The sequence below is a fragment of the Triticum aestivum genome, chromosome 2A, assembly GCF_018294505.1.
Source record: "Triticum aestivum cultivar Chinese Spring chromosome 2A, IWGSC CS RefSeq v2.1, whole genome shotgun sequence".
In the NCBI taxonomy this organism is placed as follows: Eukaryota; Viridiplantae; Streptophyta; class Magnoliopsida; order Poales; family Poaceae; genus Triticum; species Triticum aestivum.
This window is the reverse complement of record NC_057797.1, coordinates 210,944,400-210,971,627: the sequence shown is the minus strand read 5'-3', so window position 1 is coordinate 210,971,627 and position 27,228 is coordinate 210,944,400. Positions and strand designations below refer to the sequence as shown.

The following is a 27,228-nucleotide window of genomic DNA, read 5'->3' as shown; positions in this document are numbered from 1 at the left end:
TGACATAAAAACAATAACACTTCAAGCATACTAACAAAATAATTATGTCTTCTCAAAATAACATGGCCAAAGAAAGCTTAACCCTACAAAATCATATAGTCTAGGTATGCTCCATCTTCATCACACAAAATATTTAAATCATGCACAACCCCGATGACAAGCCAAGCAATTGTTTCATATTTTTGACGTTCTCAAACTTTTTCAACTTTCATGCAATACATGAGCATGAGCCATGGATATAGCACTATAGGTGGAAGGGATGGTGGTTGTGGAGAAGACAAAAAGGAGATACTCTCACATCAACTAGGCGTATCAACGGGCTATGGAGATGCCCATTAATAGATATCAATGTGAGTGAGTAGGGATTGCCATGCAATGGGTGCACTAGAGCTATAAGTTTATAGATGCTCAAAAAGAAAACTAAGTGGGTGTGCATCCAACTTGCTTGCTCATGAAGACCTAGGGCAATTTGAGGAAGCCCATCATTGGAATACACAAGCCAAGTTCTATAATGAAAATTCCCACTAGTATATGAAAGTGATATCATAGGAGACTCTTTATCTTGAAGATCATAGTGCTACTTTGAATGAAGCACAAGTGTGGAAAAAAGGATAGTAACATTGTCCCTTCTCTCGTTTCTCTCATTTTTTTTATTTGGGCCTTCTCTCATTTTTTTGGCCTCTTTTTCTCGTCCGGAGTCTCATCCTGACTTGTGGGGGAATCATAGTCTCCATCATCATTTCCTCACTTGGGACAATGCTCTAATAATGAAGATCATCACACTTTTATTTACTTATAATTCAAATATTACAACTCGATACTTAGAACAAAATATGACTCTATATGAATGCCTCTGGCTGTACATGTGCAATGAATCAAGAGTGACATGTATAAAAATGATGAGCGGTGGGTTTGCCATAAATACGATGTCAACTACATGATCATGCAAAGCAATATGACAATGATGATGTGTGTCATAATAAACGGAACAGTGGAAAGTTGCATGGCAATATATCTCGGAATGGCTATGGAAATGCCATAATAGGTAGGTATGGTGGCTATTTTGAGGAAGGATATGTGGTGGGTTTATGGTACCAGCGAAATGTGCGCGGTACTAGAGAGGCTAGCAATGGTAGAAAGGTGAGAGTGCGTATAATCAATGGACCCAACATTAGTCATAAAGAACTCACATACTTATTGCAAAAATCTATTAGTCATCGAAACAATGTACTACACGCATGCTCCTAGGGGGATAGACTGGTAGGAAAAGACCATGGGTCGTCCCTGACCGCCACTCATAAGGAAGACAATCAATAAATAAATCATTCTCCGACTTCATCACATAATGGTTCACCATACGTGCATGATACGGGACTCACAAACCTCAACACAAGTATTTCTCAAATTCACAACTACTTACTAGCATGACTCTAATATCACCATCTTCATATCTCAAAACAATCATAAGGAATCAAACTTCTCATAGTATTTAATGCACTTTATATGAATATTTTTTATTATATCCCTCTTGGATGCCTATCATATTAGGACTAATTTTATAACCAAAGCAAATTACCATGCTATTCTAAAGACTCTCAAAATAATATAAGTGAAGTATGAGAGTTCATCAATTTCTATAAAATAAAACCACCGTCGTGCTCTAAAAAGATATAAGTGAAGCACTAGAGCAAAATTGCCTAGCTCAAAAGATATAAGTGAAGCACATAGAGTATTCTAATAAATCACGATTCATGCGTGTCTATCCAAAAGGTGTGTATAGCAAGGATCGTTGTGGCAAACTAAAAATCAAATACTCAAATCATACAAGACTCTCCAAGTGAAACACATATCATGTGGTGAATAAAAATATAGCCTCAAGTAAAGTTACCGATAGACGAAGACGAAAGAGGGGATGCCTTCCCGGGGCATCCCCAAGCTTAGGCTTTTTGAAATCCTTGAATATTACCTTGGGGTGCCTTGGGCATCCCCAAGCTTAGGATCTTTCCACTCCTTATTCCATAGTCCATCAAATCCTTACCCGAAACTTGAAAACTTCACAACACAAAACTCCAACAGAAAATCTCGTAAGCTCCGTTAGTATAAGAAAATAAATCACCACTTTTGGTACTGTTGTGAACTCATTCTTTATTTATATTAGTGTAATATCTACTGTATTCCAACTTTTCCATGGTTCATACTGTAACGCCCACGATGCGGCTATATCTCTGACGTGTCGAGGCACGACTTGGAGGCATAACCGCATGGTGGTTTTGTCGCAAGAGGGGTAAACTTCACACAATCCCATGTACTGAATAAGAAAGGGATAAAGAGTTGGCTTACAATCGCCACTTCACACAATACATAAATAATTCATACATCATCCAAATACACTCAAAGACCAGCTATGGTCAAAGCCAAAAGAAAAGGAAGATAAACCCCAAATGCTAGATCCCCGATCGTCCCAACTAGGCTCCACTACTAATAAACAGGAAACGAAACATAGTAATGACCGAGGTCCTCGTCGAACTCCCACTTGAGTTTGGTAGCATCACCTGCACTGGTATCATCGGCACCTGCAACTGTTTTGGAACTATCCGTGAGTCATGAGGACTCAACAATCTCAAAACCCGCGAGATCAAGACTATTTAAGCTTATGGTTAGGATGGGGTAATGAGGTGGAGTTGCGGCAAGCACTAAGCAAAAATATGATGGCTAACATATGCAAATAAGAGTAAGATGAGAAGCTACGCAACGGTCATGAAGCTAGAAGTGATCAAGAAGTGATCCTGAAACTACTTACGTTCATGCATAACCCCAAACCGTGTTCACTTCCCGGACTCCGCCGAAAAGAGACCATCACGGCTACACACGCGGTTGATGCATTTTAATTAAGTCAAGTGTCAAGTTCTCTACAACTGGACATTAACAAATTCCCATCTGCCACATAACCGCGGGCACGGCTTTCAAAAGTTTATACCCTGCAGGGGTGTCCCAACTTAGCCCATCACAAGCTCTCATGATCAACGAAGGATATTCCTTCTCCCGGAAAGACCAGATCAGTTTTGGAATCCCGGTTACAAGACATTTCGACAATGGTAAAACAAGACCAGCAAGACCACTCGACTATGCCAACAAATCCCGATAGGAGCTGCACATATCTCGTTCTCAGGGCACACCGGATGAGACAAGCTACGAGTAAAACCAGCCCTCGAGTTTCCCCGAGGTAGCCCCGTAGGCAGGTCGGTTCGGACCAACACTTAGAGAAGCACTGGCCCGGGGGATTAAAATAAAGATGACCCTTGGGTTAATTACTCCCAAGGGAAAGGTTATAGGTTGTTAGGCAAATGTAAAACCAAGGTTGGGCCTTGCTGGAGGAGTTTTATTCAAAGCAAACTGTCAAGGGGGTCCCATAACCCCAACCGCATAAGGAACACAAAATCAAGCAACAATATGATGGAAACTAAGGCGGCAAGAGTGGAAAAAAACACCAGGCATAAGGCCGAGCCTTCCACCCTTTACCAAGTATATAGATGCATTAATTAAATAAGAGATATTGTGATATCCAAAAATCATCATGTTCCAACATGGAGCAATCTTCAACTTCCCCTGCAACTAACAACGCTATAAGAGGGGCTGAGCAAAAGCGGTAACGTAGCCAAACAATGGTTTGCTAGGAAGGTGGGCTAGAGGCTTGACATGGCAATATGGGAGGCATGATAAACAAGTGGTAGGTAGCGCGACATAGCGATCGAGCGAACAACTAGCAAGCAAAGATAGAAGTGATATCGAGGGTAATGGTCATCTTGCCTGAGATCCCGCAAGGAAGAAGAACGAGTCCATGAAGTAGACAATCCAACGTAGTCGGACGGATCCTCACAAACGCAATGTAACTAGAACTATCAAGAAGAAGCACAATCGGAAAGAAGCAAACAACATGGTAAACACACAACACATAAACATGGCATGATGCACAATCAAGTATGATGCATGTCTGGTTTAAAGATTCATGGCACTGTAAAGTGCAACAAACAATTCTACAAGTTAAGTGGAGCTCAATATGCAACGAGTTGCATATTGACGAAACACCACATCTGATTATATAGTTCACGCCCGTTTCGGTACTCAACAATATTAAATGTTGGTTAACATGGCAAGAGGTGAGGCATATGTAAACTAACTATTTAGGCAAGTTTAAATGAGGCCGGAAATAACAAATAACAATTCTGGAAAATCCACATATGCATATTATGAATTGGGTACTGCTCTGCCCTAACCCATGTTTTAGAGTTGTTAAACATGCAAAGTAATGCCACCAAGTCAAACTATGCATTTTTCTACCCCATTTACATATATAATTTATTTAAAATGGAGCTACTGTTATTTAGTTATGAAATAATTCAATTTAGCATGGCATTATGCAAAATAAACACAAACATCATTTTAAACATTGTTAACATGGTTGAAAGTTGCATATTATGAGAGTACATGAAAAACTAAGCATTTTACATCATTTTATTGAGAGTTCCACCGTCACCCCCCACCACAATTGATGTCATGGATCAGCAGGGGGTTGAGCTGGGGTCCAGCCAAGGACGTGCCAATACTGCAAAGCCGTATCCGAGATCTCTTTGAGATAGATTTCAGTCTGGCTATGGTAGTGCAAGTTATGCTAGTTCGTCAAGTCCAGCCTTGCAAACACCGGCCCCTTCGCATGTGGGAATTCAACCCGGAAGGACCACGAGCTATTCAACATTTCCTCGGCATGACGCACGAAGAGATGTACAAATTGTTCTTCGGACCACAAATAATGTGTCCGGACATCACTGAGGATGCAGGTCTGAGCTGCAATCGCCCGGATACCCAAGTAAGTAGCCCCGCATCCGAGCACACTGTCCGTTTATTTATAGCAACGTTGCCCTAAAAAAGCCGCTCTTTGTCTAGGATTGGATAGCGAAGGCAAAGTTGATCAGGTGTCCGGCCCCCCTCCCTGAGACCTCACCAAATCCCGTGCTAACCAGGATGCTGGAGACCACGCCTTATCAAGCGCCCTCAGGAGAGGATAAAGGGGGGAACAAGGAGGCTAGCACCTCCGCGAAGGAGGTTAGCCGGGGAGGAGGAACTGAAACTTCCTCTCCCCAGGGAAGGAAGAGAACCGCCTCTGAGACCCGGAGACAATGGTCTCCAAATGGGGGAAGAAATCTCCGCCGGAGGGTCCTGCCCTGGGGGATACCCTGGCTGCGCTATGCCCTCAAGGGGACCAGCCCTCCACCAAGATGTAAGTAAAAGGGTACTTAATAATGAAAATATCTCGCTTTACTTCTGAGGAAAATAATCGAAGCATTTATCTTGCAGTTTGGATCTTATCCTTTCTCGGCAGAGCTCGTCTTCAGGGGATCTTCTTGCAGATATGATGGAGAGCGAAACGCCACCCCCTGCCACACCTCCTCACGAGGCGGGCGACCCCGAGGTGTCGTTGCGGAGGGTTTCTCCTGATCCGGCAAGGCCAGAAGGTAATCCTATGGCCACCCTAAGTCCTCAGTATCCGGCTCTCGAAGAGAGCGATCAAAAGAGTCCGACACTGTCTGGTGTGCGGTCGGACGTACTGAGGGATCTGCTGGAGCAAGCGACTATCTTAGAAGAGCACCACACGTTGATGGGTATGGTGATTGAAAGGATTTCGTTCGCCGAAAGCGGGTTGCATGAAGCTTTTATGAGTCTACTGACGGGTTTTGAGGTACATGAAATGATGTACATTGTTGACAGTACCGCACATTTTTAGATGTGCCCTATGTAGATAGTAACACCTGAGACTGGTTGTCGTCGAAAACGGCGGAAAATAGAGAATCATAGTCCCAGGTAATAACCAGACCGCCTTTATGTTCAGGTGGTTGAAGCTTCGGTGGCTAGCCGGACTGATGGGTTTGCCGAACTAAGGCGGCAACTGGATGCGGCAGATGCCTACATCGTGCTTGTTAACAAGCGGCTTGACGAGGCATAGGGTAGGTGATTTTTCTGGTGATTGTCACATAATAAGAGCAGCATGATGCCAGTATCTTAATATGTTGTGACTGTAGATGGAGCTGCCACCATGGAGACCCTTCGGGCGGAGCTTGCCCGAGCCAAGGAGCAAGCAAGGAGTAGCAATGCGACCGCTTTAAAGGCGGCCGAAGAGTTAAGGGCCGAACAGGCCGCGCATTGCGAGAGCAAAGAAAAAATAGCCAAGATGGATGTAGAGTTAAAAGATGCTGCTGACCGTTGACAGCTTCTTGAAGAAGAAAATCGGGCGAAGGCGACGGACCTGGAAAAGGCCCGGGTGGCTGCCAAGGAAGCCCGCTCCAAAATTAGAGCGACGAAGGAGGAGCTGCATCAAGCTGCGGATATTGTATCTGGGAAGCCCTTCTTGTTGTGGACTAAGTTCGGAGATCCAAAATATGCTCCTCTGGACCGGCTATGGAGTTCTGCGGACGAGTACATGGATTTGGCTGCGAGTGCTACTGATGCGACTGAGTACTTCAAGGATCAGAAAGGTCCTGAAGTGGAGAAGCTGTTCTGGTCACAGTTTCATGCTCCAGTCCGTCCGCTGTTGCTGAATGAGCGATTGACCGGTTGGGCCGAGCTCCATAGATTATCCGGACTTGCCATGAGGTCCGTTGTGGATCATCTGTGGCCAGGAGGGCCAAGGCCGAATAGGTACTTTAGCTTAGTGCAACAATTCCTTGGTGCTGTGCCACGCATCGATGCTGTAAAGAGGTCGGCGTGCATAGAAGGCTCGCGGATGGCCCTTGCCCGTGTCAAATCATACTGGGCGGAGATGGATGCCACCACTGTTGCGGCACAAGGCTCGGCCATAGGCCGAGTGGCTGCCGAGCACTACTTTGAAGAAGTTCTTGAAGGCGCTCGTTCGATAGAGGCTCAGTGCTCGAAGAATATTATGTTTAAGTGACATGTATTCCCATTGTAAAAACAATGTTTTATTGAGTTTATCAAGGCTGTATTTATACTTTTGCCCGAAAGTACTATGATGCCTCCTGTGCGGCCGTTTATGTATATATGTATATAACCTGAAAGATGGCAGTCGTCGGCTTCAGCCCCCATGCATATAATGCGGGGGTGCTCGTAGAAGATGCATGTTCACACTTGATCCAACGTCTTGGTCCATTAAGGAGGTGATAGCGCAGCGAACTAGGCAATCGGACTATAATGCTTTAACACTTTCACTTAGCCAGAGGAGTTTGACAGTGGGGCTACTATATAGCCCCTGGTGGCTCCGCGCTCATCCGAATTCGGGGCGCGTATATGCCTGGCAGGGAAACGGCCCTTCGTTAAGGCGGAGGAATCACGAAGATTCCGCTAGGTCATCGAGTGGTTGACCAGTCTCAAGCTATATCATGACAGTCAGTTTTCGGCTTTCTCTACTAAGGTGCTTGTCCGGATGAACCAGGGCACAATCGCAGTAGTTCTCCTGGTGCCGCCTTAGCCGATAGAGCGGAACGTAAGGCAGCAAAACACAGGAGCCGGGCAAACCCAACATTTAACCAAAGACATGATTCGGAGCTGATGCATATAAGGCCAAACTCGCGACGCCGAACACTCCCTAAGGTATTCGGTCTTTATGATGTAAACCGGGCTTAAACAGTGCCCTTTGTAATAAGCCCCTGGTGTCCAAGCACGTGCAATATCCTGACGTGGCCACATGCCAATATGTCAGCATCCTTCTCAATTGTACTGAGAATCCGGGGGATGTGTATCAACAAGAGACAGTAAAAAAGGTTTACGCAGGGTCTTAATCTAAAAAGAATCCTTTGAACGGGTCCCTGCTGCACATCTGCGCCTGTGTCTCCGTTGTGCCGTATCCTGGACGGGTGTAGCACAATGGTCATCTATAAAAGAGAGGAACTTAGTTGAAAAGTTGTCGTGCAAAAAGGTAGGTTATACTAAATAAACCATGTACAGTTCAAGATGAGTAAAGTTGAGCCTAATTGTCACTTGTTTACACGCGTTGAGCCCCTTGTATTGTTATAGGGGTATAGCCATCAAACCTGTATCAATTATATATAACTGCACCGGACTCGTCTAACCGTGTCCGTGGTCTTAACGACCTGTCAAATGCTCTAGTTGGTGAGGCCGTCTAGTGTGCGGCTGCCAAGGCGGCTGCACGGTCTTCCGCGCGCAAGGAGCGCTCAATATTTTCATTTACTATAATGATGCCACGTGGACCGGGCATTTTATGAGAGAAGCATAATGCGGTATTGCATTAAAGCGAGCGAAAGCTTCGTGTCCGAGTAGTGCTTGATAGACACTTTGGAACGGAGCGATGTGGAAGGTTAAATTTTCGCTGCGGAAGTTATCGAGAAAGCCGAATGTAACCTCTAGTAGTAGGGAGCCCGTGCAATGGGCTTCTGGGCCTGGCGTTACTCCTTTAAAGTTAGTATTGCTATGGCTAATTTGTGTTGGGTCTATCCCCATTTTGCAGACTATGTCCTGATATATCAGGTTTAAACTACTGCCGCCGTCCATCAGGACTCGTGTGAAGTGGTATCCGTCAATTATCGGGTCTAACACCAAGGCAGTCCATCCTGCATGCCGGATACTTGCCGAGTAATCCCGATGGTCAAAGGTGATCGGTTGGGACGACCAGTGATAGAACTCCGCGGTGATAGGCCCTGGGGCATGTGTCTCTAGGAGTTCCGCTTTGTTTCTCCCCTTTGTCACGTGTAACACGTTTACTGTTTTGACTTTTGGGGGGAATATCTTCTGTTCCCCAGTGCTTTGCTTGCGAGGCTCGTCCTCGTCTTCGATTGGTGTATCCTGCCCCTTGTGTCCGGCGTTGAGCTTGCTGGACTGTTTGAAGACCCAACATTCTCTATGGGTATGATTTGCAGGTTTATCGGGGGTGCTATGGATCTGACATATTTTATCCAGAGTCTTGTTTAGGCTGGACAGTTCGTCTCTGTTGCCTTTGGAGGGCAGCTTTTGCTGACCTGGCCGAGAGCTTCTGAATCCGGCATTTACCGCCGTGCTCTTCGGGATGTCTTCTTTATTCCGGCGCTTGTTTTTGCTACGTTGTGGCTTCCTGTTTCCGTCCCTGACTTCGGATGTACTTGGGTCGCTGGTGCTACATCGGGCCAACCAGCTGTCCTTGCCCGCGCAAAAGCGGGTCATGAGGCTTGCTAATGCTGCCACTGTTCTCGGCTTTTCTTGACCAAGGTGTCTGGCAAGCCATTTGTCTCGAACACTGTGCTTGAAAGCTGCTAAGGCTTCGGTGTCTGGATAGTCGACTATTTGGTTCTTTTTAGTGAGAAACCTATTCCAAAGCATTCGGGCTGACTCTCCGGGTTGTTGAGTTATATGACTTAAATCGTCTGCATCCGGTGGTCGGACATAGGTCCCTTGAAAATTTGCCCAAAAAGCGTCTTCGAGCTCTTCCCAGCTTCCAATGGAGTTTTCGGGGAGGCTTTTAAGCCAGTGCTGAGCTGGCCCTTTGAGCTTGAGGGGTAAGTACTTGATGGTGTAGAGATCATCTCCTCGAGCCATGTGGATATGGAGGATTTAGTCCTCAATCCGGACCCTAGGGTCTGTCGTTCCGTCATATGCCTCTATGTTTACGGGTTTGAATCCCTCTGGAAATTCATGGTCCAACACCTCATCGGTGAAAACATAGGGGGTGTGCGGCACCTCTGTATTTGGGTGTACCATGGTGTTCGGATGTTTGTCGTGTTGCATTGCGTGCTGGAGCACGCTTGCTTGGCCCGTAGATGGGTCTGGTTGTGTTGTCCTTTTGATGCGAGCCCTCACGTGGATCGCGTACTGGCTTGTGTGCGGCGTCGTTTGCCGCTCTATGTTGGCCACGAGGTCGTCTATCCGACCGGATGGCTGTTTTGTTTTTTGATTGCGGGGGATCTAAGGCCTCCTCATCGAATTCAGGTAGCAGCTTTCGCTTCGGGTAGCTCTTTGTGTGGCGATTACCATCGTATTTTGCTGCGGTGTTGAGTACTTCACTCCATCTAATTCTGAGTGTGTCTTGTGCAGCCCTGAGCATTTGCTTCTACTTTTTCAGACTCCTCGCAGTGGCAACAGGCATTTGATGTTTATTCTGTTGCTCCAGGTGCCTGTCCAGTGTGATGTCATCCGGACTGTTATCTTCAACGGAGTCGGGTTGTTCGGTTTGATTCTCTGTGTTGCCGTGGTCGGACGATGGTTCAATGCCGTGTTTGTCGTCCGCTGGCTCACCCTACTCTATCGCTGGGTCTATATGATCGCTGTTTCTGCCGAGGCGGGATATGGAGCGGCGCTTACGCCGCCGCTTTGACTGCTTCTCGAGGGAACAACCATTCGCTGCGTCCTTCCGTTCCTCGTCATCGTTTTCTTTGGGTGTGTCCACCATGTATACATCATATGATGAAGTGGGCGTCCAGTGCCCTGTGGGCAGTGGTTCCTGTTCGTCTCCTGCCTCGTCGTCCATACCGTCGATGTCTTCGGAGTCGAAGTCGAGCATGTCGGTCAAATTGTCGACAGTGGCTACTAAGTGGGTGGTGGGTGGGCGGCGAATTTCTTCGTCATCCGCATCCCAATCCTGCCGGACATAGTTCGGCCAGGACTCTCCTGACAGGGAGAGATACCTTAATGAGTTCAGTATGTCGCCGAAGGGCGAGTGCTGAAAGACATCTGCGGAGGTGAACTCCATGATCGGTGCCCAGTCGGATTCGATAGGCACGGGCGCAGGCGGTTCGGAGTCCGTGGCCGGGGAAGAATCCGACAGTTTGGCGTCACGGCTCTCGTGAAGGGTAAGGTCGATACTCGGTTTGATCGCCGATGAGAATGCGGCCTCCATGGCGGGGTCTATCCACCCGTCCCTGGAGGGCACAATTGGCTCCGAATTGAGGGTCGGAGCGATCGCCGGTGTGATCTCCCGAACACTGTCCGATGGTAGAGCTAAATCATGCTCATCGTGACCGTGCGACGCACTTGGCAAGGGCTCGAATCCATCAAAGATCAAGTCTTTGTGGATGTCGGCTGTGTAGTTCAAGTTTCCAAATCTGACCTGATGGCCAGGGGCGTAGCTCTTGATCTGCTCCAGATGGCCAAGTGAGTTGGCCCGCAGTGCGAAGCCGCCGAATACAAAGATCCGTCCGGGGAGAAAAGTCTCACCTTGGACTGCATCGCTATCGATGATTGAAGGAGCCATCAAGCCTAACGATGACGACACAGAGGAACTCTCAATGAAAGCACCAATGTCGGTGTCAAAACCGGCAGATCTCGGGTAGGGGGTCCCGAACTGTGCGTCTAGGCGGATGGTAACAGGAGGCAGGGGACACGATGTTTACCCAGGTTCGGGCCCTCTTGATGGAGGTAAAACCCTACGTCCTGCTTGATTGTTCTTGATAATATGAGTAGTACAAGAGTTGATCTACCACGAGATCAGAGAGGCTAAACCCTAGAAGCTAGCCTATGGTGTGATTGTTTGTTGTGCTACGGACTAAAACCCTCTGGTTTATATAGACATCGGAGGGGGCTAGGATTACAGAGAGTCGGTTACAAGGAATCAGATCTACATATCCGTATTGCCAAGCTTTCCTTCCACGCCAAGGAGAGTCCCATCCAGACACGGGACGAAGTCTTCAATCTTGTATCTTCATAGTCCAACAGTTCGGCCAAAGGATATAATCTGGATGTCCGGATACCCCCTAATCCAAGACTCCCTCAGTATCCATAGCAGATGTGAGATTGTTAATTAATGGTTTAACTTAAGGTGGCAACTTAAATACACATCTGGGTGGATTGAGGCACCTGGGGTATCCAGTGATTGCCTGTATTTTTTTGGAAATCCCGGGGTACCGTGTGATTTTCCTATGGACCGCCACCCAGGCTCAAAGGGATCATGAGATTTTTCATACTAGAAACTTCCGTGTGCAGCCACATGCCATTATGGGCTCTAGTATAGTTGATTAAGTAGTGTGAACTCTTACAGTGGTAGAGTAGAAGATGTAGGGGATGTAGGTGGTACTGTCTACCCATCGTAAGGTGCTAACGCTTCTGAAAGACTGTGTCTCGGTCATCCGTTTCTCAAACACCATGTAGTGCGAGAAATCCAACGGAGGAGATCGAGTCTTGTGGGGAAAAGTGCACAAACCTCTGCAGAGTGTACAAACTAATCTTGATTAGCCGTGTCCCTGGTTATGGACATCTTGAGTATCTGGTTCTTGGATTATCATGTTGATCTCATCACTCTAAATTAATTTTGTTGGGTTATTAATGACCTTTTTAATTGGGATTGAGATGGGGTTTACCATTCTCAAAGTTTTCAACCAACTTTGTAGTTAAATAAAATATATTCCTTTGCAGTAGGGAAAAATTGGCTTTTCGCAAAAACCTATTAACCATACAGCCTCCACCATCCATATATGCATGTAGTGATAGCATTATTATGTTCATTACTCTCTTGTGTTACATTGCCAGCATATTCCATGTGCTGACCCGTTTTCGAGCTGCAATGTATCATGTTGCAGACTTTTCAGATGACGAGTAAGGAGCCTTAGGTCGTGGTCTTTCACTCAGTGATGCCGTTGGAGTTGATGGACTCATTTTATCTTCCAAGCCTTCCGTTGTTATCATATTAGATGGCCTTAAGCCATATTTATTGTAATAAGTTCTCTTTTGAGACATTCGATGTAATAAGTGTGTGATTGCTACTCTGTTATAAATCCTCAAGTACTGTGTGTGTCAGCATTACCGATCTAGGGATGACACTGATGCACAGAGACTCGGCCGTTTGAGGTCTGGTCGCTACACAAGAGATCTTTAACCATAACAATTTTAGGTTCAACTTTAATTTGCTCAGGGGGTTTATGTGTCTTAATATTACTTTTGTTGACCACAGTTGAAGCTTTAGCATGATTCTTTATTCTAATAGGGAAAGGTGGTTTCTCAACATAAGCAGTAGGAACAATAGGATCATTATAAGTGAAAGTCTTTTCTTCAACTTTAATAGGTGCAACTACTTTTGCTTCAATGGGAGGATTATATTTAAACCACTTCTCCTTAGGGAGATCAACATGTGTAGCAAAGGATTCACAGAAAGAATCTACTATCTCAGAGTCAAGTCCATATTTATTGCTAAATTTACGGAAAACATCGGTATCCATAAAAGATTTAAGACCAATCAAACTTAGGTGTTATACCTGACTCTTTACCTCCGTCAAGATACCAATCTTCAGAGTTGCGTTTAATTCTCTCCAATAAATTCCATTTGTATTCAATAGTCTTCATCATAAAGGAACCAGTACAAGAAGTATCGAGCATGGAGCGATTGTTGTCAGAAAGCCGAGCATAAAAATTTTGAATAATCATTTCTCTTGAGAGGTCATGATTGGGGCATGAATATAACATTGACTTAAGCCTCCCCCAAGTTTGAGCGATACTTTCTCCTTCACGAGGCCAAAAATTATATATATAATTACGATCACGATGAACAAGATGCATAGGATAAAACTTCTGATGGAATTCCAATTTCAACCGTTTGTAGTCCCATGATCCCATATCATCACATAGCCTATACCATGTCAATGCATCTCCCTTCAAAGATAAAGGGAAGACCTTCTTCTTGATAACATCATCGGGCATACCTGCAAGCTTAAATAATCCACAAACTTCATCCACATAGATTAAGTGTAAGTCGGGATGCAATGTTCCATCTCCTGCAAAAGGATTAGCTAGCAGTTTCTCTATCATACCCGAAGGAATTTCGAAGTAAACATTTTCATTTTTAATAGGTTTAGTAGGTTGAGGAGTAACTAATTGTGGTTCCGGACGAGGTGAAGATACCCCAAACAAACCCCTCAAAGGATTACTTTCCATAGTAACAAGTGATAGTAAATTTCAGCACACTATATAAATTTTTCCTCACCAAATTCCACCTACCAAAGGCGCTTCACTCCTCGGCAACGGCGCCAGAAAAGAGTCTTGATGACCCACAAGTGTAGGGGATCTATCGTGGCCTTTTCGATAAGTAAGAGTGTCGAACCCAATGAGGAGGAGAAGGAAATGATAAGCGGTTTTCAGCAAGGTATTCTCTGTGAGCACTGAAATTATCGGTAACAGATAGTTTTGTGATAAGGTAATTTGTAACGAGTAGCAAGTAATAAAAGTAAATAAGGTGTAGCAAGATGGCCCAATCCTTTTTGTAGCAAAGGACAAGTCTGGACAAACTTTTATATGAAGGAAAGCGCTCCCGAGGACACATGGGAATTATCATCAAGCTAGTTTTCATCACGTTCATATGATTCGCGTTCGGTACTTTGATAATTTGATATGTGGGTGGACCGGTGCTTGGGTGCTGCCCTTACTTGGACAAGCATCCCACTTATGATTAACCCCTATTGCAAGCATCCGCAACTACAACAGAAGTATTAAGGTAAACCTAACCATAACATGAAATATATGGATCCAAATCAGCCCCTTACGAAGCAACGCATAAACTAGGGTTTAAGCTTCTATCACTCTAGAAACCCATCATCTACTTATTACTTCCCAATGCCTCCCTCTAGGCCCAAATAATGGTGAAGTGTCATGTAGTCGACGTTCACATGACACCACTAGAGGGATGACAACATACATCTCATCAAAATATCGAACGAATACCAAATTCACATGACTACTAATATCAAGACTTCTCCCATGTCCTCAGGAACAAACATAACTACTCACAAAGCATATTCATGTTCATAATCAGAGGGATATTAATATGCATAATGGATCTAAACATATGATCTTCCACCAAGTAAACCAACTAGCATCAACTACAAGGAGTAATCAACACTACTAGCAACCCACAGGTACCAATCTGAGGTTTGGATACAAAGATTGGATACAAGAGATGAACTAGGGTTTGAGAGGAGATGGTGCTGGTGAAGATGTTGATGGAGATTGACCCCCTCCTGATGAGAGGATTGTTGGTGATGACGATGGTGATGATTTCCCCCTCCCGGAGGGAAGTTTCCCCAGCAGAACAGCTCCGCTGGAGCCCTAGATTGGTTCCGCTTCCGCCTCGTGACGGCGGAGTCTCGTCCCGAAAGCTTGCTTATGATTTTTTTCCTCGACGAAAGACTCCATATAGCAGAAGATGGCATTGAAGGGCCACTAGGGGGCCCACGAGGCAGGGGGCGCGCCCAGGGGGTAGGGCGCGCCCCCACCCTCGTGGCCAGGGTGTGGCCCCCCTCTAGAACTTCTTGTGCTCAGTATTTTTTATATATACTGGAAATAGCTTCCGTGAAGTTTCAGGACTTTTGGAGCTGTGCAGAATAGGTCTCTAATATTTGCTCCTTTTCCAGCCCAGAATCTCAGCTGCCGGCATTCTCCCTCTTCATGTAAACCTTGTAAAATAAGAGAGAATAGGCATAAGTATTGTGACATAATGTGTAATAACAGCCTATAATGTAGTAAATATCGATATAAAAGCATGATGCAAAATGGACGTATCAGCCTGGATGCAGAAACTCGACAAAGCTCATGTTGTGTACATGGCCAAGGAGGCGTACACGAGCTACGACATGTACAGGCGGATCGTTGACATAAGGAAGTGCCTCCTTCCCCAAAACGTCCAGGGATCCAGCCAGAAGCGGAGCAATGGCAAGCGTCGTCGCAACAATAAGTAGATGATTAGATGCTCGTTTCTCCTAATTTAGTATGCATGTAATTGCTTACTTTGGTGTGTGGAAATGTTATGTGTGTAGTCACTTGTGTAATTGTATGCTTAATTTAGTTTTGCAATGTTGTCTTTTTAAGTATATATGTTGATGTTCTGTAGACAGAGCAAATCACATCGCACATGGACTAAACAATGAAACCTGTCGGTGATAATTTCATCAATCACTAACAATTGTATACCATCAATCATTTGCTCACAGCACACACGGCTTGTTAACAAGAATCGTCTGTGTTGTGATCGGTCTTCCCACACGTTTCCAATTATAGACATGTTTGTCGTGTATCACACACATCTTATTAAGTTGAATCGTTTCTGTTCTCTTGGCTCAATGCAAACAGTTCATCCGAGTGAATTGTATGTCGTATATCGCACACACCTTCATCTGGCTGCCCATTTCTGTTGTTCTGCCTCGTCACAAACAGTTTATCTGAGTAAATTGTATGTCGTATATCACACACGCCTTCATCTAGATGCTCGTTTCTTTTGTTCTGCCTCATCGCAAACAGTTCATTGAACTGAACCGTATGCCCCGCATCGCACACGCAACTAAAATATGAACCGTGTTTGATGTATCCGCCATCGCAAACGTTTTGCATTTTTTACAGTTATTTTACATCACCGTTTGCCATAATGCATCGCACACAATTTCGTCAAAGGGTCTCTGATCGTAGTGTCGCGTTAGCAGTATCCTGCAGTAGTGTTGATACCTAAAGATCCTAACGTGGTGGGGGTGGGAGCGTATAGGCCAATCAACTTAGTGCATACCTTTCCAAGGCTTGTCTCTAAACTACCATTAGTTAGGCTTAGGCCTCGGGTGGTGATTTGTTAGTGCAAACTCATCAAATTTTATTAAGGGGTGAAATCTTCATGAGAAATTCACTCTAGTTTGGCAATTTTCACAAGATTCATCAAAGGAAAAGCTAAACATGTGCTTCTCAAACTAGAAATCTCTCGTGCATTTGAATTCCTTTCTTTGTTTTCCTCTTTGAGGTTCTCCAGGAAAAATGTTTCTCTGGAAGATTGGGTGAAGTGGATTGCAATTTTGTCTCCTTGGCAAGCACTCTGAGTGGTTGCAGTGGCATTGGGGGAAACAATGTCGTGCAAGTCACTATATTTAGGCAGGGTGATCACATCTCACCACACATCTTTGCCATTGCGATGCATGCATTGATCTCGCTCATGCAAGTTTATATATCTATGCCAACGAGATTATCTTGTTCATCAGGCCATCTCGAATTGACCATGACTTTGCAAGAAAGGTGATGAATATCCTCTGAATGGCCTTTGGTCTGCTGATCAATTATGTAAAATTCTTGGTTATTCTGATCTGCGTAGAAGACTGAGGCAGAGAGTTAGTGGTTGCTACTCTACCGTGTATATTGACTAGTTTTTTCCTATAAATATCTTGTTTTGTAACTTTCTATGGGATGTCTGCCAAGTCTAAATTGCAGCCCGCCTTTGATAAAATTGTGAAACTTTTTCCATCATGGCAAAAAGGATGATCTAACTTGGAGGGCATTTCGCCCTACTTAACATTGTGATCTATGCTAAACCCACACACCATATGTTAGTTGTCAAGATGGTTGCCGAATCATGTGATCGATCAGAGGAAATCAGGGATACAAGTGTCTGATTGCTTGGCATAATGGCATGTCCAATGCGGGCGCTTAGGATGGGCGCTAGGATTAGTTTCCCTACCAATTACCAGTTAATCGGTTGAATCCTGGTGTTGCGCGCGGCGTCGATGCAAGGTGTTGTGTTGAGCGCTTGCTCCTTTTTCTGCCTGCTGGAAGCGCTCGGTTGTTTAATTTCCTCAACAGAATAAGCGTCCGCCATTGCATGCGAGGGCGCTTAGGTGCCTTTTCTATTTTACTATCTTTAATTTTTTTTGCTGGTAAGCGCCTGTATAAGCGGCTAGCATTGTAGATGTCCTAATGTGTTGTTGGGAAACATAGTAGAAAACAAAAAAAAAATCCGCGCCTACAAACACCCAAGATCAATATGAAGATGCATAACGGGTTAAGATCACGACCATTACCGTCACCGAGTTGAAGAGGAAGATGAACATATCGGTGTAGATCGTACATCCCGCGAACTGTCCACGAATAGTCCCTCGAACCGAAGACCGAAAGCATGGCCCCTCTACTTGGTTGCAAGCATGCCAGCATTTGCGTCGTTGCGGCGCTTGCGGGGCGGGTCACTGCCGCGGCCGCCGAGCCCCCCTCTCGCCTCAGGTGACTAATCTCGCTAGAAAATGACACCAGAAGTCGCTCGATTTGTCGCCAAAGTGCAAGCAACACGATGAAGGTTAATGGAGGAAAGAGGGGTGGGAAGCCGAAATCGTCCCAGAGCCGGCATATATACCGGAATCGCGGACGGTTTACGAGCCTCCCGTAAAGATTTTACAGGTCGGGCCATTTTTACCGAACCTAGTCGGGTCGGATGTTTTGACGTCCTGTAAAACCGTTAGAAAATGCGACCCAACAAGGTTATACAGGATGTGTCACGGAAGGAAGTACATAGCAAAATGACGAGATGCCTACGGCGACTTCGTAAATTACAAGATGATATGCCGGCTCAGTCTTTCGGAGGCGCTCATAGGGGTAGGGTGTGCGTGTATGCATTCATAGAAAATGAGTGTATACACGTGTATATGAGCGTTTATGTCTATACTGATGTTAAAAAAACGAAAGGAAGAACGCGGTTGAAGAAAAGGGGCATGTGTACACAATTAAACCACCGGGGGACAGATAGGAAAATGGTATCGACTTAGTTTTGCCTCCTCACTGTTTTTTTTTTTTTTTTGAGGGGTGGAAGTCACCGATCGCCACTTCGTCAGTGACATGAATCTTCCGAAGTAAACCACCCACGTTCCCCCCTCGTCCCAACCGACACGCACACGATGTCCTCGCCCCAGGCAGAGACCTCGCCGCCGTCCACCGCGTCCTGCGCAACGCCTCGGCCGCTGGCAACCTCGCCATCCCTGAGGCCCGCACTCCTCCGCGCGGCGCGCAGCGGCGACGAGCGGCGGCTCGTGAAGGAGCTCCTCGCGGACCGGTCCGCGCCCGACCTCGAGACCGCTACCACCGCAGGAGGCAACACGCTCCTGCACGTGGCCGCTTCCGGCGGGCACGCGGCACTCGCGGCGCTCCTCCTCCGCCGCGCCCCTGGCCTCCTCGCCGCGCGCAACGCCGCTCTGGACACGCCGCTCCACTTAGCCGCTCGCGCCGGGGCCCACAAGGTCGCCGCCCTCCTCATCGCTTCCTCCCCCTCTGCCCCGTCCTTGCGTGCCCTCACCCGCGCCACTAACAAGCGCGGCGAGACGGCGCTTCACGACGCGGTGCGGGGCGGGCACGAGGCCGCGGCGCGTGCGCTGGCCGCCGCGGACCCGGGGCTCGCGGGGCTGTGCGGTGGCGCGGGGGAGACGCCGATTTACATGGCGACGGCCGCAGGATCACTTGGGATGGTGCGCGTTCTTATCAAGTCGTATAAGAACGCCGACGCCGACGAAGATGAGGTGCCAACATTGTGTTCGTGCACGGGCCCGGGAAGGCGCACGGCGCTCCACGCCGCTGTCCTCACGAGTAACGGTGAGTGCCTGACGAGACATCGCCTTGTGTATTTTGTTGGTTATTATATTGCCTTATTGGCAACTCTGCAAGATGTGTGCCTGAAGTATTTTCTTCACCTGTAATTGACTGAAAATAATCTTTAGTTGGACTATAGCTCAGTTGAGATTAGAAATTACTTCTAAATCAAGCGGTAGGGTACTCTTTCTTGGTTTCTCTTTAATATAACAATTTGCTTTCAGGTGATTCTGTTTTGAATTTTAGCGTAAGCTAGGTTCTGCTCTGTTTGATTCTGCTTTAAATTTCAGTAGAAAAAAGAAGTTATAGGCTAGGTTCACGCTTGTACTCAACTAAATTCGAACAGTACCAACTAGCAATGTTGGGTTCGGGGTATCTGGTTCGCATGGCGCAAGCTGTAAGGGTAACATGATTGATTTGGGCTAGTGGGGTATGTGTTGGTAGGCACTTTACTGTTTGTGGCGCTATATGATCTGACTGTAATGATTCCTTCTTTTTTCTTTATTTTTGAGATGGAGACACTCTGGTGACTCTGGCACGCACTAGAGTTTGGGATAGTACTACTGAAATGGGTAGTGCGGCTCATGAGACCAAAAAATTAAATAGTATGTAAAAAGAACCTATATTCCGATTGAAAAGGATATCTAAGTATGGAATGATGGAAATGTATACCAGTATGTGTAAATATAATGGGAATTTTCTTGAAGAAATGTAATTATGGGATCTGCGTGGGTTAAGAACAAGATAGATAGGATCAAAGGATAGGATGGGGTTTTCCCTTTCAGGATCAGGATCAGAAGATAGAGCGGAACTTGGCGGAGAACTTTACAAAACATGTAGTTGTTTGGACTTAATCATTATAGATAAAAGCTTCCGTATTTAAGTCTACTGAAAATTTGATAACTTGTAAACTGCAATTGAAATCAAAAGTTCAGTCTAATATTCGTATTCGCTGTGACTTCTGAACGATTTTCATATTTCATCTACATTTGAGTATGCGAAATAGCCTGCTACCCCTAGGGACAGCCACCCCCTCTAATTTCATTGTGCGAACACTTAATTTAGGTGTATAGTAAGTGTAGTGTTAATCAATCTTAATAGTTGTATGGTAACTATACAGTTTTCCTGCCAAAAATAGAGTTGATAAATCTTCTTGGTTGTATATTCATAGGTAAGATACCAATACCATGGGCTGTTTTTTTATTAAGTTTGTAGTAGAAGATAGGACATACTCCCTCCGTCCGGAAATACTTGTCGTGGAAATGGATACATATGAATGTATCTAGAACTAAAATACATCTAGATACATCCATTCCTCGGACAAGTATTTCCGGACGGAGGGAGTACATGTAAGCGTACGTAGTCAAGATACCATGTGTATTATTTACCTCAGAACTCTGTTCATTTTTGTAATTGACATCATAAAGTGATTTTTGAATTTTGAAAGTTCGTCATTGTTCCTGATTGGTTCTTGAGTGACATATTTGATCAGTTACTTACTTTTGCTTTGTTTGCATCTTTGCTACTTTACAGAACAATCAATACATTTACATATTGTTTGGTTCACGTTGAATATCCTGTGAATATGTATAGAATGAGAATTTTTTTTTCTTCAAAAGACAACAAGGGTTATATTAATTCCAGCACTAATTTATTGTTAGATTAAAAAAACTATTTTATTGTTTATTCTAAATAGTACTCCCTCCGGTCCTTTTTACTCTGCACATTGGATTTGCCGAAAGTCAAACTTTGCTAAGTTTGACCAAATTTATATTAGAAATTATTAGCATCTATAATATCTAATAAATATAATATAAAAATATATTCCAAGATGAATCTAATGATATTGGTGTTGTTATGTGAATGTCTGTAATTTTTTTATATAAACTTGGTCAAAGTTGGATGAGATTGGAAGGGGAGCCTTGGCGCAGTGGTAAAGCTGCTGCCTTGTGACCATGAGGTCACGGGTTCAAGTCCTGGAAACAGCCTCTTACAGAAATGTAGGGAAAGGCTGCGTACTATAGACCCAAAGTGGTCGGACCCTTCCCCGGACCCTGCGCAAGCGGGAGCTACATGCACCGGGCTGCCCAAAGTTGGATGAGATTGACTTCGGACAAACCTAATATGCAGAGTAAAAAGGACCGGAGGGAGTATCTTCCTAGAATGTTAAATTGGATTTTGTGTAGTTGACATGGTTACTAAGTTTTTAGTAACAGAAATGACACAGGAACTGTTGCAGTGGAATCCGGCACTTGTGAAAGAAGTTGATGATTCAGGAAGCACTCCTCTTCATTATGTTGCATCTGCTGGAAACATTTCTGCATTGAAGCTGTTACTGAGATATGATACTTCTCCAGCATATGTCCCAGATTCAAATGGATTGTTTCCTGTACATGTTGCTGCTAAAATGGGGTATGGTCAACTAATCTATGAACTCTGCAAACACTGCCCAGATTCTGATGAGAAGCTTGATGGTAAAGGAAGGAATTTTTTACATATTGCTGTTGAGTATAAGAAATGGAAAGTTGTTTGGCATTTCTGTGGTACCCCAGAGCTCGAAAGAATGATGAATGTCATGGATTATGAAGGGAATACAGCTCTGCATCTTGCAGTCAAGAATGCAGACCAGATGATAGTAAGCCTTCTGATGGCAAATAAAAGTGTACTGCCAAATATAGTGAACAACAAGGGCCTCACTGCCTTAGATCTTGCGGTACTGGCAACTGACAAAGGGATGAGTTATACACTGGTAATCTTCTTGAGCCTACTAATCTATTCTTCTTGGCACAGTTTAATGTGTATTCTTGTTTGGCTGTAGAACATTTCCAGTTCAGCTGCTTTGTTTTTCTGAAATGTTGATTTGTTCTGATAGAATCCACAGGTCATTATACTTCGCTGCTTAGCATGGACAGGAGCTGTCCTTACTCCACGTCGCCTGGATCATTTCATAGATGAGTTCCACATTGGGAAAGCCTCTGGGAACGAGCTAAAGAAATTCAGCAACATTGCGCAGAATTTAGTAGTTGGCTCCGTCCTTGTCTCAACAGTCACGTTTGCAGCAGTATTCACCCTACCCGGTGGCACCATATCTGACGGTCATCCGCATGCTGGTGCACCAATTTTGTCACATAGATACACCTTCAAGGCATTTGTGATGGCAAACACACTTGCATTTGTGGGCTCCACGTTGTCCACCATCTGGCTCACCTATGCTGGTTCGGATCATGTTCATCCACTGCTTCGTGCACTCTACATGTTCTTCTCTGTAGTTTGCATGGAGCAGGCGACAAGAGGCATGGTTGCAGCATTTGCACTAGGAGCTTATGTTGTCTTGAGCCCAGTTAGTGAGCGGATCGCCATTGTGGTATGCATGTCTACCATCGCTACTCTCTTGCTCCGCAACCCATCTAATTGGCAGCTAGGCTTCCTGTTTATGCCGATCAAAAGGCGATTGGGGTGGAGAGGAGCTTTTAAGGCTCATTTGCCTCAACAAACAAGGAGTCGTCTTACAGTAGGTATTGGCTCCAATTTTGCGTGTTTAATCCTGTGGAGGATGCTTGGTATGCTATTTACATACAGCTTCATCTTTCTATTAGCATTGCTATGAAGTGCAATGGGTGTGCCTTGGTGTAACAACTATCGTTCGTATGTATATATAGAAGTATTCGATGTTGTTTGTAATGTCATCCGTGCTTGTATTTTTTTTTATGCCTCGCAGTGACATAGTTCGAACTTTATTCAAGGGTCTCCAATGGTGTGAGGAAAGCAATTCTACCGTGCACAGTGCACGGGACATCAAATGCGTGGTTCAAACCATCCATTTGCTTCGCTTTCAGATCTGTATGTTTGTAGTCTTGTGTATCTAATTGTTTAGGGCCTGTTCGGCAGCTTCCCAACTCCTGAAATTCCTGAAATCCAGCTTCCCGTTTCGTATGCCAGCTTCCGAAATGAAAGCTAGCGATCAGAAAACCGTTCGGTGTACCAGCTCCAGTTTTCTCTCGCAACGTATGGGCTGGCAGCCTTTTTCAGTTGATTCTGGCCTATTGGGAGTTGAGGACAGGCCAAACTTGGCCCAAGTTGGAGCTGGCTGGCCCATTAATCTCGTTTCTGGCCTGGTAGGGAGGGAAGGGAGTCGCTCCGGCCTTTTCTTCTGACGAAACGTTTTCTTTCACTTCGCGGTGGCAGCTCGCCATAAATAGCTGGAACTCCAACTCTTGCGATTTTTGAGATCTACGAAACACAAGCTCCCAGTTTTTGTACGTGGGTGCTGGTTCGATCCGGGAAGCCAGCTTTCTGGCGCCGGGCCGTTCGGGCCGGCTCCGCTCGCGGATACGCGGAAGCTGGGAGCTGGCGAGCTACCGAACAGGCCCTTATTAGACAATTGCTCGTGCGTTGCAACGGGGGTATACATATCTTAATGATTTAACTTTAACCGCGCTAAACTTATACCTTTAGGAACATGTGCATTGCTACAACTCACAAATCAATATAATATGACTGTATTTCCACTCTTCTCTCTTAGGCTGGTCATAGTGAGGAGTAACTTATACTAGTGTCATGCATATGACACTAGTCTAAGTTAGTACTTTCATAGTGCAAAGTAACATAGTAGTAGTGTCATATGTAGCTTCATTTAATGACTTGTAGACTCATCTTGTCTTGGAAAGCGCTATGTTACAGTAACATATTATGTTACCACTTCTCATTAACTACATGCCACATAAGCAAAAATTTCTCAAGTATGCTATGTTACTACCTAAGTTACTCCCACTATGACTAGCCTTATTCCCTCTCCTCTCACCCGACTAATAAGTTTTTTTAATTATCTGTTGTCAATTTTCTTACCAAGATTCTGAATAAAGGAATTTGAAAATGCTCACATCAAAGATAAATCTGGAGAAAGCCGATTATTTTAGACTGGCGAAGCAAATTAAAAGATGACATAATACCTTGATAAAAATATTTGCAGATCCACTACCGTGACTATTTGGATAATTGTTCAGAGTACACTACCCCTATGGGGCTTGTTGCTCAGTGGAGCACAATTCAACACTTGTATTGCACTTGAAGCTGACAAATGGATTTTTCATAAAGCATGCACAAGTAGCCAAAGGTGATGATAAATGAAATGAAGAATAACATAGAACAGTTATGATGCCGTGAGTACAACTTCCAAACGATCCTCAAAATTTGAAGTCTGAAATCATGAACTAAAGCCATGGAAAAATATGTAAACTGCACAAAGTAGACAAATTTGTTGGTTTTGGTCTGACGACTTAAACAGGCCAGTTAGATCTATTAGTCTAACAGAAAAAAAGGGATAACGATAAGTGAAGGGGTCCACGTACCAACGTATGTGAGCCTCGATCAGAACTAACGCGCCCTGATCGGGGGCGCCCAAAAACCAACTCAGGTTTTGGGTCCCCTGTCGCCAGCGCCATATTAAAAGGATACGGGAGAGAGCTGGCCACCTGCGAGAAAACAATTCACGTAAGGTTTACTCTCCTCCCGATATTCTCTCACCCCATCCGATCAGGGGGAGTGCTGCAGCGACGGGAAGACCTAAGCCAGCCGCCGCCGCTGTTCCTGGGCAGTGTCGGTGGCGTCCTGAAGGAATCAGGACGTCGAGGAGAACCTCTACCTCGACTACATCACCCCTGCATCAAGCCTGCACCAAGCAGGCGATCATGTCCACTGCCGTGACATGTAACGATCCCCTAAACCCTTCTCTGTTCATGCTTTTAGGTGATCTAGATGCAATCAGTTCCTGCTAATGGTATCCTAGAGATGCATAATTATTCCAATAATGGTATCATTCGCCAAGTTTGATTGCAATAGGTCCTTATCGATCTGTAGATCAACATTAAGTTTAGATCAAGTCAGGTTTAGGGTTTTATGATCAAGATTAAAAGTTGTAGCCCCATGCTCATGCTATTGTTTGATGTTCATGCCAATTGCCGTCTGCAAATCATTATGTGATACCCTAATTTTGCTTCGGATCATTACTGTTAATGTTAGTTCTTTTTTAGTTAACCCATGTTAAAGATTAAAGCTCATGGTTCTGTCACGGTTGATAAGAATCAATCATGTTTAAGTACTGATCCCCTTTTTTCTTTTGATAAGCAAATTAGAAGGCAGAGGTCTAAACAGTATACAAACAGTAGAATCCCCACATCAAGAACCCTAGAAAAAATCCCCAATTTCGTAAGAACCCTAATTCAGCAATTAGGACTGTTTTTCCCCCAAATCAAGCACTGATGTATATGAATTGGAGAAGAAATGAGGAGAATCCTCACCTAATGTGCCGCGTAGCCGCCTCTTCCCTTCGAGGCCCGCACCGCGTCCACCGCAGTGCGAGGGCGGAGACGCCGTGACGCCGCCGTCCTCAAGACGACGCGCGGGAAGAACTTGAGCCGCCGCCGCCCTAATGGACGTGCCCCCTGTGTGGCCGACGCCGCACAGGTCGACGTCGCCCTTCATGCCGCGGTGGCCAGCGCCCATCCTCCCTCCTTGATGCGCCATGTATGAGGACGCTAGCAGCCACGCTCGACGAAGGAGCACGCCGGACGTCGTCCACGACATGCTGCTCCGGCGAGCGCAGCCGCCGCGCCGCCATGGCCGGCGTGCCTTTCGGGCCGCCGTCGAACGCCGCTGCGAGAGAATGAGAATCGGGGAGGAGGAGGGGAAATGGTCTAGGGTTTTGACCCAGCCGGCTGTTTTGCTTGTTTGCGGGGCGATCCGAGCCGTCGGCTCGATCCGACGACTGAGAGCATCGCGCGGCTCCCTGCTGGGCCGGCGGGCGCTAATGGGCCCTTTTTCGACCGTGGGCTGCGGCCCATGTTGTGACAGTTCAGCGTTTTTTAATGAGTTTTTGCTGCCGGGCTGGGCTCTTTTACGTGCAGCCGTGGGAATTTTGGGCCAAAATCACTGTCGCGATTTTCTGTTTTTTTCCTGTGCGTTTAAGTTAATAGTTATTATGTTTTTGCACCGTTTAAAACAGAAAATGCCTAAAAATATAATGAACACATTATTATTCTAGGTAAAATTGAACCAACGACATATTTTATTCAGGATTTATTTTGTGTTTTGCATGATGAACTTATTTAAGCATCAAATAATGATATTGTTTTTTTATGTTGATGCTTAAATTAAGAATGAAATGACTCCAATTTTAATTCGGCCAACGTTGTTTTATTATTATGAGTCATCACTTATGATATTTTAATTCCATGTTTTTTCTGCCCAACGGTGTTTTGACATGGAGTTGAAATTAAAATTATTGGCATGTTTGTTCATTTACCAACGTAAATTTATAATCATGCAAGTTTACTTATGAATTTTTTATGATAATTTCAGCTTCCGCTCCATTCCGGTCCGATACGATCGAACCACTTACGGGGAGTAACTTCCCTCGTTGGAAGTCCCAAGTCGAATTATGTTTAGGTTGTAATGAGTTTGACTATGCCTTGAGGGAAGAAAAACCTGTGGTACCTGTGGCAGGTGTTACAGGGTATGCAGAACTAAAGAAAGACTATGATGTTAAGATGGAAAAGTGGAACAAGTCCAACCATATTGCCCTTCTCATCATGAAAGCGACAATATCGCCGGACATTTCTGAAGCACTCCCTAAGAAAGACACTGCTAAATAATTTCTCACTGAAATGGAGGAGCAATTTAAAGGCTCCGACAAAGTGTATGCTCATGAGCTTTTTGCTAAGCTTCTTCAGAAATACACTATTGATGGAAACGTTAGGCAACACATATTAAGGGTGGTAAATGCTTACACCAAACTTAAGGCTTTGGAGTGTTCTTTAAGTGAAGCCCTTCTTGTCATAATTATTCTTGAGTCTCTTCCAGAAGAGTTTGAACAATTTAAGGTCAACTATAACTCTCTAAAGGAAAAATGGCAACTCTCTGAGATGACTGCAAGGATCATCC

At 45.0% G+C, this 27,228-nt stretch overlaps 1 protein-coding gene across 2 annotated transcripts; it reads left to right on the top strand.

Annotated features, from left to right (window-relative positions):
* The first annotated feature begins 18,539 nt into the window (after positions 1 to 18,539).
* On the top strand, positions 18,540 to 22,976 carry LOC123188406 (protein ACCELERATED CELL DEATH 6). 2 transcript variants are annotated; one of them, XM_044600496.1, is made up of 3 exons: positions 18,540 to 19,293; positions 21,507 to 22,039; positions 22,172 to 22,976. In XM_044600496.1, exons 1-3 carry the CDS (start codon positions 18,606 to 18,608, stop codon positions 22,895 to 22,897), a joined length of 1,947 nt encoding a protein of 648 aa, XP_044456431.1. In that variant the 5' UTR covers positions 18,540 to 18,605; the 3' UTR covers positions 22,898 to 22,976. The 2 variants fall into 2 exon arrangements, with proteins under 2 accessions (XP_044456431.1, XP_044456430.1); XM_044600495.1 differs by having other exon boundaries at positions 22,163 to 22,976.
* Positions 22,977 to 27,228: the final 4,252 nt, after the last annotated feature.